Here is a 20,491-nt window from a genome sequence, read left to right on the forward strand (position 1 = left end):
GAACCATGAGAGACGATGGACTCTGAAAAACAAACTGAGGGTTCTAGAGGGGAGGGGGGTAGGAGGATGGGTTAGCCTGGTGATGGGTATTAAAGAGGGCACGTCCTGCATGGAACACTGGGTGTTATGCACAAACAATGAATCATGGAACACTACATCAAAAACTAATGATGTAATGTATGGTGATTAACATAACAGTAAAAAATTAAAAATTAAATACTATAGTTTTATTTCTTAAAAGTCACAAAGTTGAAGAAGTAATATATTTATCTTATAATAATTGTATAATAGAATTGTTATATGTATAAATGTGTGTATATATTTTCCAAATCTGCATTACATTTTTATCTAAATGTAGAAAAGTATTTGGCAGATATTATATAATAGCTTACCATATTGTTGTGGTTATGTCTTTCCTTAATTAATTTTGATGCGAAGATTATGCATTGCCTGTTTAAGCTTTGCTTGTCCTTTGTGGTTTAGTAAGCATCTTTAGTTTAGTAAATACATCCCATGAAATGAGATACTGGTATTCTTTTCTACCTTATGTTTAAAACTAATTTTTAAAAACCCATACACTCTTTTTTAAAGTTTTTCTTCATGGAACAAGAATACATATTGTCTTCTGTTGTTTCGGGATTTATTAATCTAAAGTTTCTAGTGATTGAAAATCACATATGGGTTCACCAAACATGGAAATTATATATTCCCTTTTGAATTATTCTTTTTCTCCCCCTTTCAGATTTTTTTTTAAATCTCTTCTTACTGATCTTCCTATTTTTGGTTATTTAAACCTTCACAAATGAAATCTTTTGGGAAATATTACCTGCTTTCAACTTTGGATCACTTTTTTTCCCTCCCCCTGTCATGGTAGGATATAAGTATCATAATCATTTCAATGTGAATTACATATTACTTAGTATGTAAATACCACTGAAGTAAGTTCATCTCTGTTTTGCCTCCTCGATAGGTTACTGCTTAGCCCAGAATTTTTTGAACCCACAGGATGACTCACCTTAACTATTTCCCAGATTCCAAAATTTCAGAAGATTACTAACCTCCTCCCCCCACCCCATCTTTTTCTTCTTATTCTAGAAGGATATGGTGAAGAAATAGCCTGTACTCAGAATGGTCAGATGTACTTAAACAGAGACATTTGGAAACCTGCCCCTTGCCAGATCTGTGTCTGTGACAATGGAGCCATTCTTTGTGACAAGATACAGTGCCAGGATGTACTTGAATGTGCTGACCCTGTAACTCCTTCTGGAGAATGCTGTCCTGTCTGCCCACACACAACTGGAGGTGGCAATACGAATTTTGGTAAGAATGCTTAAGGCCAATGCAGAATTGATCCAATGACTCATCTTTATAGTTGCAGTGGTTTTTGCTCTCAGAATTCAGCAACCAAAGAGAATAATGAAGCCACTCGTCATTGACGTTTGGGGTTAATGGTTTTGCTCACCCATCTTATCTAACATTAGTGAGAGGGAGAGGATAATTTCCTGTCTTCTTAAAAACCAGGGGAATTTGGGGCTGAGTTTTATGTGGTTATGTCTAATTTGAGAATTTCTTATAGTCATTTCAGATGGTCGTTTGTTACCTTGTCCATGCTGGATGCCTCCAAAATATTTGTTGGTATTCTGTGAGGTCCATTAATGTCCAAGAAGAGATCTAGAAAACACATTTGTCTTCTCTGGTGCCAAGGTTGCTCTTGGGAATTGAATAATTATTTCTAATCTAATTTAATGCCAGACCACCCTCTGTTACATCGACTCATAAATGCAGAATGCTTTTAATGATGGCTCAGAAAGACAAAAGAATGAGATGGATTTCCTGAAGAAAAGAATGATATAAATTCCTGGTTTTTAAAACTTTTTTTGGAGGCAAATATCTGTGTTTAATATAGACTGTATTTGAATACATGTGTTAAAGATACATTAGAGAAACAAGTTCATATTTATATGTTTTGATGAACCAGGTAAGATTAATATTAAACTACTAGGTTATTTGTTTTAGTAGTCATGAATGTTTTAGCGGTGCGTGCATCATTGTCAAGATAGTGTTAAGGCTTTATTCTCCTTTGCTCAAAATTCCATTGCAATAACAACAAATAAAATGAGGTATTCAGCCATACTTTCGTGAAATATTAGACAGTAATTTACCAGTTCTCCTCTTGGATATCATTCAACAGTAACAGTGTGCCTTGAATAAATACCTAAACTCAATTTTTTGCAATGTAATCAGAAAGATATAATGGGAAGAATTAAAAATATGACACCTAAGGGCTATCCAAAGCTGATGCAGTCTGCAAAGAAGCTCTGGGAACAAAGTAAAATTAAACCTGTGGGGATAAGTAAGTTGGGACAAGAGTGGCAAATAAAAAAAATAGCAAAATATGTGACCTTCTGCAAATAGCTGGGTTTGGAAAGTCCAGTTTGTTCCAAAATGAATAATAAAAACAGAGCTAGCAACAGCATTGATGCAAAGATACTTTAAGAAAAAAGGTGGGAGAGTTTAGCTACATTTACAAAACAAAGAACATGCTGGTAAATATATTACCACAGAACTGATAAAAATTATGACCATTTCACCATAAACTAAATAAAACTTAGTGGAGTAATTTATTAAGAAAGGCCTACATTAGAAATACAAAATAATTAATGATGAAGAAAAAAGTAGAAAGAAAACCAAAAACCATCATAGGGAAATGAAGATGACAGAGGAAGAAGCACAGGAAGAATCAACACTGCCATTAAAAAAATAGCATTTGCTTTTCCTCATAATTGAAATAAAGATATTTGGCAAAAATGAATGAATATTCTTGATAAAGATGCTTAGTAACTTAATACCAAATGGCATTTCATTAACATGATAAAATATTTACTTCTCAGCTTAAAAGCTTCATTATGTTTAGTACTAGACTTATTTTCTTTAAACTCAGAGATAGAACATGGATATCCATCATCACAACTACAATTTAATATTATTGAATATACCTGAACAAACAATTAGATAAGAAAAAGAAATGAAAGTTTTAGAAATTAGAAGAGAGGAGGTAAAATGATTAGTTGCAGAAAATATAATTGTGTTCTTATAAAGCTTAAAGGGAATGGAGTAAAAAACTACTAAAAATTAATTTAGTAAGACAATGCATTGTAAAATCAACAAATTAGTAGATTTACTATATACCAACAATCACCCCGTAGAATAAATAATGGAAATAAAAAATACCTCATTTATAATAGCAACAGATAGGATAAAATGGCTAAGAATAAACAACATGAAATGTATAAGATCTACCTGCAAAAAACTGTAAAACACTACTAACTCAAATGACAACTTTAAGAAATGGAATGTCCCATTATATTTTTGGTTAGGAAGACTAGTAATAGAAAAATCACTAATAGTGGCCCCCTCTGGGGGTTTGAAATATGGGAAATAGGGGAAAGGGACAGGATAGAAGAAGCTTTTTTCATTCTATAATTGTATACATTTAATGTATTTTGGTTTTTTAGCTGTATGAATGAAGAGCCTACTCAAAACAAAAATATAAAATATTGATTGAAGATAATTCATTACAATTTTAATAGTTAATTTTACAATTTAATGAACTTTAAATGCTATATGAATGGTGTGAAGAATATTTACATAATGTCAGAATTTTCTAAAGGGATGTATTACTTTGTCCGTTATGGAAATATTGATCTAAAACAACTTTTGAGTTCTGTCTACTCGTAATAAGGAAACCTGTTTAAGTTAAATTCTACACCCCAAAAACCTATTACTGAAAATAAATATTTAGGAGATCCTCAATAACTGTTTCTCCTTAAAATAACATATTTAATGTATTTATTCTTCTCTTTTCATAGGTAGAGGAAGAAAGGTAAGTTTTACTTTGCATAGTTTCATTTTCATAAAATATCTTTTTCATTCTAACACTGTCCACTCAGGACTGTGCTTTATAGTATTTGAAAGCCTTTTGTAAAGTACAAATTGCCAAATATAAATATATGAGATACTTTGCTTATAGATTACAGTTGCCTCTATTTTATTCACTTTGTTAATTTTTGTTTATAGATGTTTCTTTTAGAAGATTCTAAATCCCCTAGGGATTGAGACTATTCCACATTAACCTTCGAATTACTTGCATTTATTGGGGTGCCTGGGTGGCTCAGTCTGTTAAGTGACTGATTCTTGATTTTAGCTCAGGTCAGGGTCTCAGGGTCATGAGATGGAGCCCCCTGTCAGGCTCCATGCTGGGCGTGGAGCCTGCTTAAGATTCTCCCTCTTCCTCTGACTCTCCTCCCCCTCCCTCTCTAAAAAAAAAAGAACAAATTATTTGCATTTACCACTGTGCTTAGTATATACCTTACACATATTAGAAGTTCAGTAACTGCTTAATTGAAGGAAGGATGGATGGAAGGAAGGAAGGAAGAAAGAAAGAGTGGGTGGGGGGATGATGGGTGTGCCCTCAGTGGGGTTGTGGCCCCTCTTCTATTGGTTGGAAAGTAAATATTCACTTAAAAGAAGTAATTGAACACTTTACCAAACACACATCACCTTCTCTTCTCTCCCCTTCCCCCGGTTCAAGGAGCCTATAATCTAATAATCCCAGAAACAATCCTTACACTCAAGAGGACAGTGTGGTACAATTTAGCCATGACCCTAGATATAGCTGGCCAGTTTAACCACTTGTCTTCTGGATATGGGTAATCCCCTGAGTGAAGAGAGTTCCATTCCCTTGGAATTGTTCTCAGTTTTCTAGTTAATTTGAAAACGGTGGCATTTTCTTCAGTCTTATCCAGATGGGATGGACTCAAGGATCAGGAATGGAAATAGGCAGTCATCCTGAATTTCATGGCAGATATTAGGCAGATTACCACCAACTTTAAATTGTCTTTACTTTTGCATACAGTAGAACTTCAGTAAGGTGAAAATCAGATAATCAGATAAAGCAATGCTATACCTTCATGGTAAATGAAAGTGATGCTATCAAGGGGAGGTCCTGGCTACTTTTACACTTTTTAGTTAAAGGGGTAATACCATAAATTGTCTTATTTGGAACAAATATCAGTGAAGCCATTTAGATTTGAATAGATGTCAAAGGAGTGGGTCTATAAATACCAGCTCACATTTAATTTACTTTTGAAATTAAATCTGAAATTTCCCAAAGGCAGTGCTGGAGGAGGGCACTCTCAAAGCAGCTGCCAATTTACCACATTCTAGTTATGTGCCACTATCTTCATGACTCTGTCATTTATTATCAAGTGCCATCAGAACTATCAGAGCAGAAATGTAATGTAATAAAAGTGTATTTTGTGCTTGGTTTATATGAATATTGATTTTATTTATAACATATTCGTTCATTCATGTTAACCCCCAAATAAGTACTGAGCCTTTGTCATATCCCTGTATGAGGCAAAGGATACAGATGATGCAATGATGGGAAAAACACTGTGATGGTCTCCATGGTAACGCCATCCTGTAAAAGTGGTGAGGCATGTCCATGTGGCATTAAGTGATGAATAATAGACAAGAAGCAAAATTAAGCTATAATTCTCATCCGAATCTGAGTATTTTAATTTTAGGTTTCCCAGTGGGTTTGAAAATCAAATTTAGCAAAAGCTTAGACATTAACTTACTCAAAGCCCATATTAAAAAAAAAAAGCAACAAATACTTACTTGTGGCTTATTTCCAAAATAAGAGTCATTATTGAATCATTAGAAAAATGTATTATCAGACTGATAATGGAGCACTTAATCCCATATCAAGTATTGTGGAACAACAGAAAGTTCATAATAGGATATCAAAAGCCTTACAATTTAGCTGAGAAAGATATCAGCGAGTTCCATTCTCCTAAACACAAAGTAAGAGCCAAGGCTGCATTTTAATTTCTGGTCTCTTAAAATGGAGATTTCTCAACCATTCTTAGCAGACTATCCCATTTTTCTCTTTTTGGCTGAAATAATTCCTCTTCACTTTTGACTTGTTTTTCTAGATTTGTTCTAGAAAGGAACTTTTTTTTCCCCCAACATTATTCTCATAAAGTCCTTTAGGTATTGGGCATGGATTTATCTACCCTTTCTAAATAATTCAAATTCTTTCAGTATCTCAAAGAAAGCTCTTACAACTCTTAAGAGGTTAATTTTTAGGTTATGTTAAAAATAGGAAGACCTGGGCTAGAAGTTAGACTTAGAAATGCAGAAATAAGCCTGCTCTGTTTTGCTGCCCATATGTGATGATCCCTTTCTTCTAGTCTTTTTGTAGGTTGTCTTTTAGTCTCTTGTGTCCTACCTTGAACATACTCAGATAGAGCTCCATCCTGCTTCTGTAGAACCATTTCCCACTGCTGAATTCTAACCTTAGCATTAGAATCAGCAGGTGTGATCAGGGTTTGTTTCTGCCATCGAATCCATTACTAAGACTATGAGGATTGTAAAATAGTTTTTAAATTTCACTTTACAAAATTTTGTCAGATGTGAGATACTACTGGAAGGATATAATTTCATTGTACCTTTCAGGAGTATGCTTAAGTGATCTAGATCAAAAACCTGAAAAATATGTATGATCTTTAACCCACAACTTTAAATTCTAGAAATATATCATAAGGCATTAACTAGAGATGCTACACAAATATTTATAAACAAGGATATTCATTGTAGTTATTTTTAATTGTAAAAATGAAACTGTATTCTAAGAGTAAAATACTGAGGCATTGATGAGGTAAATCAAGTTCAGGTACATGATGGAAAACTAAGAATACAAGAATGTTAAAAGCAGTTGTCTCCTGGGTGTTGAGTATGAAAATTCAGACATATCCAAATGTTGGATTTTCTTTTGAGTTTTCAGACTTTGGGTAGTTTTCCTATGGTGCTTTGACTTTACAGCTTTTCATGACAAGTATCTCCTGGTCTAGTCAATTTGTTAGGCTTATTCACTATAAAAACTAAGGTGAAATAACTTTATGCTTTTCAAATATTGGATTGATATTTTTGTGTCTTTCGTATGAGTAGTAATTTTTTTCATCAATAATGTCTGACTACTGTAAATATTGTTTCTTTTCTCATCTCCTTTTTGTTTTTTACATTTCTTTTTTTTAAGATTTTATTTGAGAGAGAGAGTGTGAGCAAGAGGGAGAGCATGAGCAGGGGGGAGGGGCAGAGAGAGGGGGAGAAGCAGACCCCCCACTGAACAGGGAGCCTGACATGGGGCTCAAACCTAGGACTTCGGGATCATGACCTGAGCCAAAGGCAGATACTTCACCGACTGAGCCACCCTGGCACCCATTTTTTACATTTCTTACATTGAGATTCCCAGTGTTTATATGAAATATTCTAGTATGACATGATTATGCTCAACAAGCTATTATATTTTGATAATTGAACATTTGTTTGCTTCATAGGGACAAAAAGGAGAACCAGGATTAGTGCCTGTTGTAAGTATATATATACACATTGTTTTTTGTGTCTTTAATAAACTTATAGTTGTATATTATTGTTTACATACATACTCTCATAGAAAGGGAAATTAGTTATTTTATAACCAAGTTTTAGTATAAGACAAGCAAACCAAGAGATTGATTCTTTAATATAATATTTAATGTTTATTTATTACAATATTCCTGACTTTTATTGTCCCACGACTGAAAGTGAACATCAGGATCTTACAAAGTTAAGCACATTATATATGGATGTAAAGTGATAGTTAAGATGTATATTTTTTACAGTATAAATAGCCATGTAATCCAAATAGAAAGGCATGATTTAATGTTCCACACTTCTGGAAATATGTCTTACCATTATCCTGATTGAAATTCCCTATTTTATAAGAATTCTTAAGTTATTTAGACCTGTACATGATCAAAAAGTATATTATTAAGTAGGATGAAAATTCTTCAACCAGCAGTCTCATCGATCTCAAAGGAGTTGTCATCACTCTGTCAAGACAAAAAGTATATGCATGTTGATTTATTTGGCAGTGTTTGCATTTTTGCTTTGCCTTGAAATTGGCTTGTTTTTAACAAAGATTACCTAGAAAGTAAATCATTCATTTGTTATCTTTCATTTAAAAACCCTTACGTGTACTTACTATGCCTTAGGTGCTATTTTAAGTGCTTTGCAAATATTTATTTGTCTTCACAACTCTGCCAGGGAGGTAATTTTATAGTCATCATCACCATTTTGCAGAAGGAGGGATATTAAGCACGGAGAGGATAAGTCCAATGTCACACCACTGGGAGGGGATAGAGTTAGTGAGGATTTGAACCCAGGCCTCGTGGCTCCAGCTTTGGTGCTCAATCACTGTAACAGTACAGTCTCCCTGTATTAGAGTTCAAATTAGATAATGTCCTAACACATAAGCAAGGAGGACACGGGCATCAATTGACAACATCCATTTGCTCTAAAAAATTTCACTGGGATTTTTGTGGTTATTCTTACTTGTTTGACTATTGATTTTTCTAAAACTCTGTCAAACTTCATCTTTACAGATTATCTTGTTTGTCGTTTAGGTAACAGGCATACGTGGGCGTCCAGGACCAGCAGTAAGTAGTTTCCTCCAACATTCATGGTACTCTTAAGTTCTTAGAGATACTGAAAATCTTTATGACTATTATACCCATCAAAAGACAATAGAATGCAAAACCATGATGCTTGGCTTCTTGAAACATTTGTTTTTGAAACAGCTTCAAGTTCAAGTGTTCCTTTGCAGCAATGAATGATGCATAAAAGATCATTTCGTTCTGAAATTGATGAACCCTGTTATTTCTCTGGGTTAGTGTCCCTGTTGGTTATGTGAAAGGCAAAGCGATCTGTTGTTACATTGTTAATTTTAGATTAGCTTTACTCCTTGAAATTAGGGCACACCTGTCTATTGTTTGACAATGATTAAAGTTAGGCTACTTTTATCTGTTTAAAACTGTTAATTTCATCTGTTAATTATATTAAATCATATTTCCATAGAATTTGAGGAATTACACATCAGAATAGCATATTACTGCTTTAGCATAGAAGACTACTGATTTCAGGTTTGGATTAGTAGTAGCATTCCTAGGTAACTAGATGGAAAACACACACGTATGTTCCCTCAGATCACTGATAATTTGGGGTTCGCACATCTATGTAGTTCTAAAAATCCGAACTGTATTTTAGTGGCCATCATTTAGTAGCAAAGGCTTGCTTGGGACGAGACAGCAAAAATGATCCTTATAAATTTTGCAGTTATTGTTCAAGTAATATGTTCAGCTCCCTGGGCTCCATGACACTATGATGTAGCACTTAATTCTTTAATTCTTTACAGGCCTTTAAGCTTCATTGCTAACATAAACAGCCTTTCTGTGTACACAGGGCTTTTATATGCACATGGCTTTATTTTCTATAGTCTTCGATTGAATCGAATTAGAAAAGAAGAGTGATATTTCTGTTTTCCGGTTTTCTTAGATCAAGCAAACATTTAAAACAAAAACATCTGAAGTATGTGTGTTTTGCAGGCATACTCATCATTTTCTGTTTTAGGGACCTCCCGGATCACAAGGACCAAGAGGAGAGAGGGGCCCAAAGGGAAAACCTGTAAGTTGACAGCAGAGTCGCCTTTTTTGTGAATTGTGCCCTGTACCGAGTCAGCGCATCGAGACCGCATTCCGTGGATGCAGCGAAGAGTTGGTAGCACTGTTTCTCTCTCACCTCTATCAAATGGGACAGAATTCAGATCATGAAGTGATTGTGTGTCTCTTCTGATTCAGAGGAAATGATCACATGGTAATAATTACCTATTATCTTCGTAGGTAACACAAACGACATTTCTTCGTCCCTCAGGAGGCCAAACTAAAATAAAGTAGAACCTAAGGAAACATAATGAATACCTCATGTTGTTTTCAGAAGTTGTAAATCATGAGTGAACAATGCCAGGAATGCACTGTTGAGATAAAACACCCTAGTTCTGTGATCTGTGGTTGCTACAGGAATAACCAAACTGCATAAAGGAAAAAATTATTAGAGGACTAAATTTTCTTTCAAGTGGTTGTACAGTGAATTTATTTCCCAAGTAACACTCTATCTTTTTTCACTGCACAGCTGATACAGAGTTATCAAAGGAGTCATTTTAAAAAATCAAAAAATCCATTACCAGAACAAAGGGAACACCTCTAAATTTAAATGATCAACTTTATACCCTTGAGATAAAACATGAAGATATTATATATGCCAGATTTTTTTTCTTATTACCGAGTCCTAGGATAGCAATTCTTTTTCTTTTTAGATCTCACCCTCAGACACCAATGTCTTTCATGTATTAAATAACTGGATTAATTTTTGTATTGCTGTCAGTATCTTATGTTTTAATCAGAAAAATTTGTGCTGTTTAATTTTCTGTCTAATGACATCTACTAAATTTAACTCTCTAGATTTTTAGCTTCCAAATATGTGTTTATCCATATGTGGATGGGAGAAATAGATGAGCAAGGAAGGAACAAACCACCTTGAATATATAAATAAAGAAAAATGTATTTTAGATCCTGTCACTGGAAACTCTTGCTACTGGTTTCATCTTTGATATTATTTTATGCTTCCACACATTTGACCAAGTATAGCATGATGACAATACTTTTTCCAAACTGGAGCTGGAGTTATGGATGGTATTGGCAGGCGTGCAGGTAAATGACAGTTTTCCTAAGGAAATGGGGCATAGTCCTATAGGTGTGTAGGAAGGCTGTGTTCTGATGACCCTAGGCTGTTCTTCATTCTTCATGCTGTGCTTACTGAGCTGCCTCAGCAGTGTTGGGAGCCTGAACACTGTTAGTGGCTCTCCAGATGTCTGCCCAGGGTCTAGAAGGACAGAAACAGATAGAAGATAACTTCAGTTAGGTGAAGCACAGGGGACCATGCAGAAAATAATGTGCATCACTGTACTCATGCCCTTAAATAATTGATAACACTGAGTCCTAAGTCTAGGTGGAAGTTACTACGGAAATAGTGGTTAGACTTTCAGAATTCCTTATTAGGATTCAGTGAGTCTACTCTTGCCCCGTCTTCTCTACTTGACTTAGTGTGTGATATGCTCCACTTCCTATCTTGGTTAACAATGAGACAATCAATGAGAATTAGGAGTGTGTGTGTGTGTGTGTGTGTGTGTGTAAGAGGAGTAGCTATTTATTTGGAATTAAGCAAAACAATCTTGGCAGATGCCCAAATAGGAAATCTGTTCTCTTAATCCTAGCAAGCAGTGGTGTGATGGTAAGTGTTTAACAATTGATTTGTTAAAAAAAGACGTGCCTGTACTTTTGCTGATTTCCCTGGTGTAAATGCTTCCAACATGGCCAATTGCAAGATCCTGGCATGATGTCACAAAATACCTGTAGGTAGAGTACTTTGCCTCAGGTCCCAAGACATGGAGAAGCCGCTTACCAGACAAAAGCCGTGGCTGGCACAATGTAGGCTGCTACTACAATCTTAAATACCAGTTTCTCCCTCTGCTTCCATTACCATCAAGAACACACAGAAATCTCACAATGGAAAGCTTGGTTTCTCAAGCTCAACACTATTGGTATTTGGGGCCACGTAATTCCTATGCATTGTAGGATGATTGGCAGCATTTCTGATTTCTACCCACTAGATGCCAGGGCAATACCTGTCCTCCTCCTTCATACAATTGTGATAGCTAAAAATGTCTCTTGATGTTACCGAATGTCCCCCTGGGGAAGGAGAGCAACAGTGCTCAGGATCAAGAACTACTGCTACAGAGATACTCTCACGAAACCTTCGTTCCTAGCCGATGACCATCGGGACTGTCTCTCATCATATGTCCTTGGTTTTAACTAAGTTAGCCTGATAACTTTATAGTGACAAACTAGCAATTTGTCTGTCAGAAGATGGACAATGGTGTGCTGAGTTCTAATTGCACATGACAACCTCTGTAGATCTGTTTCCTCATCTGTAAAATGGGACAATCTCACCAACTCTAACATTTCATGATGTGTGTGTGTGTGTCTGTGTGTGTGTCTGTGTCTGTGTGTGTGTCTGTGTGTGTTTGTGGTGAATAAAGTTCTTGACCATTGAGGTAATTTATTAGTCTTTTCTATTTGTGGATGTTTAAAGGTCGCCACCTAGTGGCAATATATAAGTACTTTTTTATGTTATGTTAATCACCATACATTACATCATTAGTTTTTGATGTAATGTTCCATGATTCATTGTTTGCGTATAACACCCAGTGCTACATTCAGTACGTGCCCTCTTTAATACCCATCACCAGGCTAACCCATCCTCCTACCCCCCTCCCCTCTAGAACCCTCAGTTTGTTTCTCAGAGTCCATAGTCTTTCATGGTTCGTCTCCCCCTCCGATTCCTCCCCCTTCATTTTTCCCTTCCTACTATCTTCTTCTTCTTCTTTTTTTTTTTAACATGTAATGTATTATTTGTTTCAGAGGTACAGGTCTGTATTCATCAGTCTTACACAATAAGTACTTTTCATTGTAGATGGCTGACTAAGATTAGTACTAGAGTATCCTGGGGGATGGGTGGGAATGAGGATAAATGGAATATTTACCTTAATATAAAATGTATATAATTCAGCTCACTTAGAAATATGAAGGTGTATATTTTAATGTGTTCCCAAATTATAGTTTTTGTTTTCAATGTTTCTTAGTAAAAACTGCTCATGTACTATATTTTTCTTACTTTCACTTACAATTATGTTCACTTAATTTTGGATAATTTTTACAAATTTTTATTAATTTTAATCTCAATTTGCATAAGAGTAAATCATGTAGGTTATTTAGAGTAGATGCTTTGGAGACACAGAGTGCATCATGAAGTCAATAGAAAAGTGGGCTGTCTTCAGAGTGGACTTTAAAACATGATTATTAATCACAGAGGATGGAGAAAGGACACAATTTTTGAGGATTAATATTACCCAAACTTCTCTCTATTCTCATTGACACTAAATGTAGTTTTTGGTGTTGTCTTTAGAAATCCCCTTGGGAGCAGAGATGTTTCAGCTCACTTCTTGTATAACAATACCTGGTTATCAATTAGCAATTTCACATTTCAAAAAGACATTAGAAATTTTCCACACAAGGCTCTTTGAGTAGATCAGACTACTACATTTTCTGTGCCACTATTGACAATATGAACTTCCAGCTGATGGTGCTCACATTCCTATGATCCAGGAGTCCTAGATAGCAATTAAAATCAGCCTCTTAAGTATAATTAAAAGAGTTCAGTGAATTGACAGTGGTTTAGGAGTCAGAAAATGTTTGAGTTGATAAAGGAGGAGAATAATTTTCTGAGAAATTAGTTTTTAAAGTGGAAGTTTTTCAGACTATCTACTTCTATTTGAATAGATAAGTTTGCTTATATTCTACTCTTCCAAGAAGGAAACATATCTATATGAATCTATATAAATGTTTGAATATATTAATTAAATTACTGAATAGCTATTATGCCACCCTCCCCAAAGCCATTATATGCAAACTGCCCCCTTTCCCATCTCAGCTTGTTTTATATTTATTCTTTCTGCTGTATCAACTCATATTTTAATTACTTATTGTAAGCCAGGAGGTGTTCTCATGTTTAGGCATGAGAAGCTTCTTTTATTAAACTCCAATTCCCTTACTATATTTTTCTTGATCCCTGCTTCTAATTATGAAAATCATACTGACTTTGGAGTTCTTTGGTCCCTTCTTTCTTTTGAAAGTCTGTTAAGACTCTTCAGGGTTAAAAAGTCAGAAAATGCTTCACAAGGCTTGTGGGAATGATGAGGTTGGGGGATGGAGCATTTCCAGCACTGAGGACGTGGCTGTTCACCAAGCTGCCTTCAGAATGTGGGTTGGGAGGAGGGTGGAATTTGGCAGCTAGAAATCATTGCTCACTTCTCTGAGAACTAGACTTGGCTAGTTCTACTTGACCCAGGCTGGGTCACTGTGCCTTTCCCTCTGTTTCTCATTGGTCTGGTCTACCTTTGGGGGTGGTAAAGGAAATAAAGTGTGCCAGACTTGAAGGACTAGAATAAAGAGGATTGAAATGTGAAAACCTAATAAGCATATATTGTGTCTACTATGTTCCAAGAACTATACAAAACATTAAAAAAATTAGAAATGAAAAAACCACAAACCCCAGTCAAGGGGCTTTCAGATATTTTTTTGGTGGGAGGAGGTTAAGTAGGCACATATATAGTTAACTGTAATCTAAGACAGACAAGTGAACTTAGAAATTTTTATTAAACACCACAAAACCAACCAAATAGGGAAGCTTGTTCTAGAATACTGGTGAACTGAATGCAATTTTATAATTATTCCAAGAAGGCTCATTACTGGGGATTTCATACATCAAGAGTGAAGCTTTTACCCAGAATGTGCAACCATGCCCTGATGGAGAGGCTGTGACCAGTGCTGAAATCAGCAGTGTCAGCAGAGCTGATGAAATTACTGTAGGTGGCTGGATTGCTATTGATTTTTTTTATAGGACTTTATTATTTTCTTTTTAGAGAAGTTTGAGGTTCACATCAAAATTTAAAGGTGGGCACAGAGAGTTCTCATATACTCTCTGTCCCCATATATCCATAGCCTTCCCCATTATCAAGATCCCCCATCAGAATCCATAGTTTACATTAGAATTGCTCTTGATGGTGTACATTTTATGGGTTTGGACGAGCGTATACTGGCACATATTCATCATCAAAGTATCACACAGAGTGTTTTCACTGTTCTGAAATTCTTCTGTGCTCCGCCTTTTCATCTCCCCATTCCCACCCCAGTCCCTGGCCACCGCTAATCTTTTTACTGTCTCCATAATTTCGCCTTTTCCAGAATGTCATAGAATTGGAAGCGTACAGTATGTCTATTCCTTTTTAAAATAATGAACACTTCATCTCCATCAAGAAGTCTGTGCTTTTAGCTTTCTACTAAGTACATATTTGGCAATGTGTTCTAATTTGTGCTGGCTTGTTTTCCCAGGGTCCTCGTGGTCCTCAGGGAATTGATGGAGAACCAGGTGTTCCTGGTCAACCCGGTGCCCCAGGGCCTCCTGGACATCCATCCCACCCAGGACCTGATGGCATGAGCAGGGTGAGTTCTATGCATTATTCAATGTTATATTTAGATAATATGTTAATTTTAAAATTTTTATTATTGAGGGATAGTTGACATACAATGTTCTAGTAGTTTTGGGTATACAATGTAGTGGTTCAACAATTCTATACGTTCCTCAATGCTCACCATGGTAAGTGTAGTCACCGTCTGACACCATACAATATTATTACAGTATTATTGTTTGTATCTCCTATGCTGTACTTTTCATCCCTGTGACTTATTATTTCATAACCAGAAGTTTGTGCCTCTTCATCCCCTTCACCTCTTTTGCCCATTCCCCCCACCTAAGTTTTTGATTTATTATTATGATTTTAAGTTGTCTTAGTTCACATGTTGGCCCTTGACTGGAAGAGCAGCTAAGTGAACGCAGTGCTACAATGGAGCGACAATAAAACTAGGAAATCCACAGAGAATTGTTGGAAAATTCAAAATAGCATTTTTCAAAGTACCACTTCAAATTACTTGTGTTTTTCAATGTCAGTTCTGGACTCTGCAATTTTGTTCTTTCCATTGATTCTAAGGGACTACTAATACTCTCCCCAATATAAATTGAGAAGAGCGACATCTTTCTTCTTCGGCTGTTCTCTAGGCTCAGAATGCTCACAAAATCTGTGTCATGTTGAGTTGACTGAAAAATGCTATCTGACGATTTCCCAATTTTAGTTCCCTGCCAGAAATAAAATAAAACAAAATATCTTTCTATATATGCTTCCTTGAATTCTTAGTGGCAGACGGGGATTTATGAGTAGATGCATAGCAAAACTAGGGAACATATGGACTGAAATCGGATTTTTGTTTTATTATAATTTATACAGTTGCTTCTCAACTGATTGCAGAAGGAATTGCCAATTTGTTTTTTTCAACAGTATGCACATTTCCCCCACTAAGATCTGGAAATTAATCGAACTCCTGGAATATAAATGGACAGTTTTGGTCAGTTGGGTTACCAGAGTCTTTGTGCTGTGAAAGAGAATAGATAAAACCATTGCCAATTCTTGGAAGAGTCAGAGAGTCATTAAAAGGATTATAAAATCTTTATCAACTTACATAAATACAGTTAAAGTTTACTGGTCATGAACAAAGAAACAAGAATATAATCTAAGTAAAATAGTCTGAAATAGAAACTGGAATCTTCAGGACAAATGTTTTAAAAGCATCTTTAAGCTTTGTTCAGACATTTGGAATGCTCCAATTGTGGGAGAAAATCAGATAAAGAGATTTAAAGCTGAAAACGATTAGACCAGCAGAACAGTATATGCTTTTACCAAAGAGGAGACATTTGGCCCATTGCAGTAGTTGTTCTGAAGGAACTTAGTTATAAAATACTCTGAGGAAGACTGTTCAATCAAAAACACATACAATGAAAAAGAACTCGAATCTCTGCGCTTTAAAGTCAAAAGTATAAAATGATTCTCAGAAGAGTCATTCTATGAGAATCCCAGAGAACGTGCATTTCTCAATTTAAAAGTTTGTTGATCTATGTCTTTTACTGTGGAAATAACATGACCAATTTGCTTTTACAGCCATTTTCAGCTCAGATGGCTGGGTTAGATGAAAAATCTGGACTTGGGAGTCAAGTAGGCCTCATGCCTGGCTCTGTGGTAAGTGCAGATTTTACTGATAATCAAAGTTTCTTGTGGAAAATAACATTATATAAAGCAAGGTTTGAATTAGCTAGTTAAAAAGTAATATGTGTCTTCTTAAACAAATCCATCCCTCCATTAACTCATTCAGTTTATTTGTCAAACCCTGCCGTGTACCAATTAAAAGCCCAGTGGTGTTCCATTCATAACTGTGCAAAGAATTTGTTGACTTTAATAAAAGGCTGCCTGTATATTTCATTTAATATTTGAAGAAAATAAAGGATTTTAAAACATATAACCACCACAACAAAACCCATACTTTTTATGGTGTTGTTAGAAACAGTGATTTGGCAAATCACTTTGACATGGGAAGTTTTGCCATTTTAATTTTCATTATTTCCTATTTAATATCCTCTGGCTGCTTATGCCAACAACTCTACAGTTTCCTGACTGGGCCTAGTAACCATTCCCATCGTCTTTTGAATTTCTTCAACTGCCAAAGAGTCCCATTTTCTCTGGGCAAGTACTTTAACGTGGGTATTTGGAGAATACAATCTCACTGAACAAATTAACACTTATCCATCCAACTCTCCCATGCTTTTTTGCTCATAACATAATTCAAAGTCATCCCAGATTAATGGAATTCTGGGCAATAGCAAGTGTAAAGTTAGACTACATACATAACCACCTCTTTTACCCATCCTTAAACACTGCCTGTCTGTCTACTTTTTAAATCACTAGCAGTATGGGCTCATTCAATGATTACCTTGGGGTATGTTTCTGAAATATATGTGTTTCCATCCATTTGAAGTTCAAATTGCATATATGTTTATTTTTTAAATGGAGCTTTTGTTTTCTTACTAGCTAAAACCCTGATCAATTCAAAATAAAAATTTAAATTTTTCCTATAAGAACAAACTTGATTTTGATTTAATTGGTTTTGCGTTTTCTGACACCTCAAAAATTATATGGATATATGATTAATACAATTTTTAAAATGGCATTTTCCTTTCCTTCCCTTTGTCATGCCTCGGTGTAATCATTTCATGTTTAAATGGAAAAAGCCTATGTGGATACTTTAAATGTTTGTTATGAAAGAAAGAAATAATCCAGAAATCTCAGTGCCATAGATAATTTTAAACTTACATTGAATATAATCTAGTCAATATTGTTGATAGCTTCCTAAATCTTTAATTCAATGTACTCATTAAAGCTATAAGAGTTATCTGCCGTGATGCTGAAGAACGCAATAGACAGTTTGAGAATTACTTAACTGCCTGCCAAGATTTTTCTTTTGTTGGATATTCTGGTTTAACAGAGCCACCCCTTAAGCATGCAAATGTTCTTGTCCCAGAGGCACTGGGTGTATACAGGCATATTCTTTTTTCTCTTTATGAGAGTGAAAGTATGTATAAAATCATCCCAAATGTTGCCCGAACCTTAATCTTCTTGAATTTAGCTGCATTCCAGATGAGTACAAATGGAGAATGTCATCATCTTTCACTGTCAAAGCTTCACTTTTCCAGATTCTAAGCCTGATTCAACATTTTTGACCTCTTTGGCCTAATTGTCATGAACACTATGCAACTTTTATTCTCATTTGTTTTTAAGGGTCCTGTTGGCCCAAGGGGACCTCAAGGCTTACAAGGGCAGCAAGTAAGTCTTTTTATAATTAAACTACATACTATAGCAAGATAAAAACAAATACAAATAAGGTCTCTGTGACATGCGTGCTTTCGGCTGGCCTTTAAATTTCATATTGTAATGCTCACTTTGAACAGGCTGTATTCAATTAACTTCTATTCAGAAATATATGCCTCATGTTTTTCAAAGTTTCTTCATGGGGCTAAAGTTTTATCATCTGGTTTCTTTATGTGACTGGCCTCAATACAAAAGATTTTTATATGCCTTTGGTTCTGAAATAACAGATCATTATCTCATGTCATAATGAAAATTCTCCTAATTGGTTATGTGCTAACTCTGAGGCTGTGAAACCAGATCATTGAAGGCTACCACCATGTGGTATTAGAAATCACAGCCAAGGTAATCACTCCATGGGATCTTTACAAAGAGTATAATACTATCTTTCTGTAGCATGTCAAATACCAATCAAATAGTGTAGAGATATTTTTAATTTTTGTAGTGATTTGACGGGCAGTAGGAAATAATTTTTCAAAAGAAAGGGAAAAAAAAGAATTCTTAGCTCTGTCAAAGATTTCGTATTGTCATTATCATGTGTGTGGAGTCTTACTTCAAGCCATTTTATATTATTGCCCTGGATGAATAGAAAACTGTAGCTGTTGATGGTGATGAGGAAGACGATGGTCAGGATCATGATGATAAGTACCACCGATGGAACACTCCCTCTGTGCAGCACTATTCTAGGTTCTTAGCGTGCAGTTGTTATCAAGAGAGCTGTAACAGCTTAATGAAGTAGGTAGCATTATTATTCTTATTTCACAGTTAGGAAATTGAGGTTTAGAGAGATTAAGTAACTCCCCCAAAGGCACAGAGCTGGAATGTGGGAGAGCCAGCAGTTTAAGCAATTGCACTATCCTGCAGGAATATATGATTTAGCATTCTGTTTTCTTTGGTTTGTATATGTAATTTACATATAATTATATTTATTTGCATAATTTGTTCCCAATTTTAGGGTGGCGTTGGCCCTACAGGACCTCCTGGTGAACCTGGCGAACCTGGACCAATGGTAAATGTCAAGTAAGCGTGTAGACCCAGTTAAAGATGGGTCCACCATCATAATGACGTTGTGAGCTCTTTCTTTTGTCAGCCCTTTCCTAACGTAGCGAGAAATTAGGGTCCAGTTCAGGAGGCCAGTATTATGTTTCTTGTGGCAGAGTATTTAAATTCAGAGGCTTTGAATATGGTTAGCAGACCATGCCAAGATACTTGCATTTGTGAAATTAAAATTTTTTCCTTTGAGTATGTAATCTGAGGCATGCAACATAAAATTCAGAATATAAATAAAGCTGTTTTCTCTGAAATTTTTCATTTGTCTCAAGAATATTTTAGATTATATCGTTGGTAGGTATAGGCAAATGTAACTAAATCTTCTTTTTTCCCTTTCATTTTGCTTTGTTATTAGGGTCCAATAGGTACACGTGGACCAGAGGGCCCTCCTGGAAAACCTGGTGAAGATGTAAGCTGCCTGCCTTCATTATGCTTTGCAATTTTGAAGAGGTTAAGAAGGAGCTACAGTGTTAACATGGATATTATTCATTAACTCCCAGTGTATTTTCCTCGCTCTAGCTTTCATTAAATGCACGCAAAACTGGAGAACTCAGAGTGTAGTTCTACAAAAATCTAAAAGTATTCTTAATTTCAATGGTTTTATATTATTAGGTTCTGGTTTTTTCTTGCATCTCCCCCCACCCCAAGTTTTCCATTCTGATTTCTCCATAAGATATTAGACTTGCTGTCACCGCAACTTTTGCTGGTGGAAACTCTGAAGTGAACTTAAAGAAAAATACATTGCTCTGATGGCAAAACATCATTATGAGAGCTTCATTAAGTGGAATTTTTTAATGTATTAATAATATAGCGCTGATATTGCTCTCCAATGCTGAAAAAGCCATTTCTTCAATTGGATTTTTTTTTAAGATTTTATTTATTTATTTGACAGAGAGAGTGAGAGAGGGAACACAAGCAGGGGGGAGTGGGAGAGGGACTAGCAGGCTTCCCGCGGAGCAGGAAGCCCGATGCACGGCTCCATCCCAGGACCCTGGGATCACGACCTGAGCCAAAGGCAGACGTTTAACGACTGAGCCACCCAGGTGCCCCTTCAATTGGTTTTTTAAAGTTAAAACT

General features: G+C 35.6%; 1 protein-coding gene across 1 annotated transcript in view; it reads left to right on the forward strand.

Annotated features, from left to right (window-relative positions):
- The window catches only part of COL5A2 (collagen type V alpha 2 chain), a 139,757-nt gene that overhangs the window by 67,435 nt on the left and 51,831 nt on the right, over positions 1-20,491 (forward strand). Inside the window, exons 2-11 of the mRNA XM_081813982.1 lie at positions 1,096-1,320; positions 3,870-3,883; positions 7,404-7,436; positions 8,511-8,543; positions 9,514-9,567; positions 14,949-15,059; positions 16,607-16,684; positions 18,278-18,322; positions 19,320-19,373; positions 19,770-19,823. Of these exons, the coding sequence (XP_081670108.1) occupies positions 1,096-1,320; positions 3,870-3,883; positions 7,404-7,436; positions 8,511-8,543; positions 9,514-9,567; positions 14,949-15,059; positions 16,607-16,684; positions 18,278-18,322; positions 19,320-19,373; positions 19,770-19,823 (701 nt within the window). The remainder of the gene's footprint in view (positions 1-1,095; positions 1,321-3,869; positions 3,884-7,403; positions 7,437-8,510; positions 8,544-9,513; positions 9,568-14,948; positions 15,060-16,606; positions 16,685-18,277; positions 18,323-19,319; positions 19,374-19,769; positions 19,824-20,491) is intronic.

This window comes from Leptonychotes weddellii, chromosome 3 (genome assembly GCF_054177405.1).
Source record: "Leptonychotes weddellii isolate Sample4059 chromosome 3, ASM5417740v2, whole genome shotgun sequence".
NCBI lineage: Eukaryota > Metazoa > Chordata > Mammalia > Carnivora > Phocidae > Leptonychotes > Leptonychotes weddellii.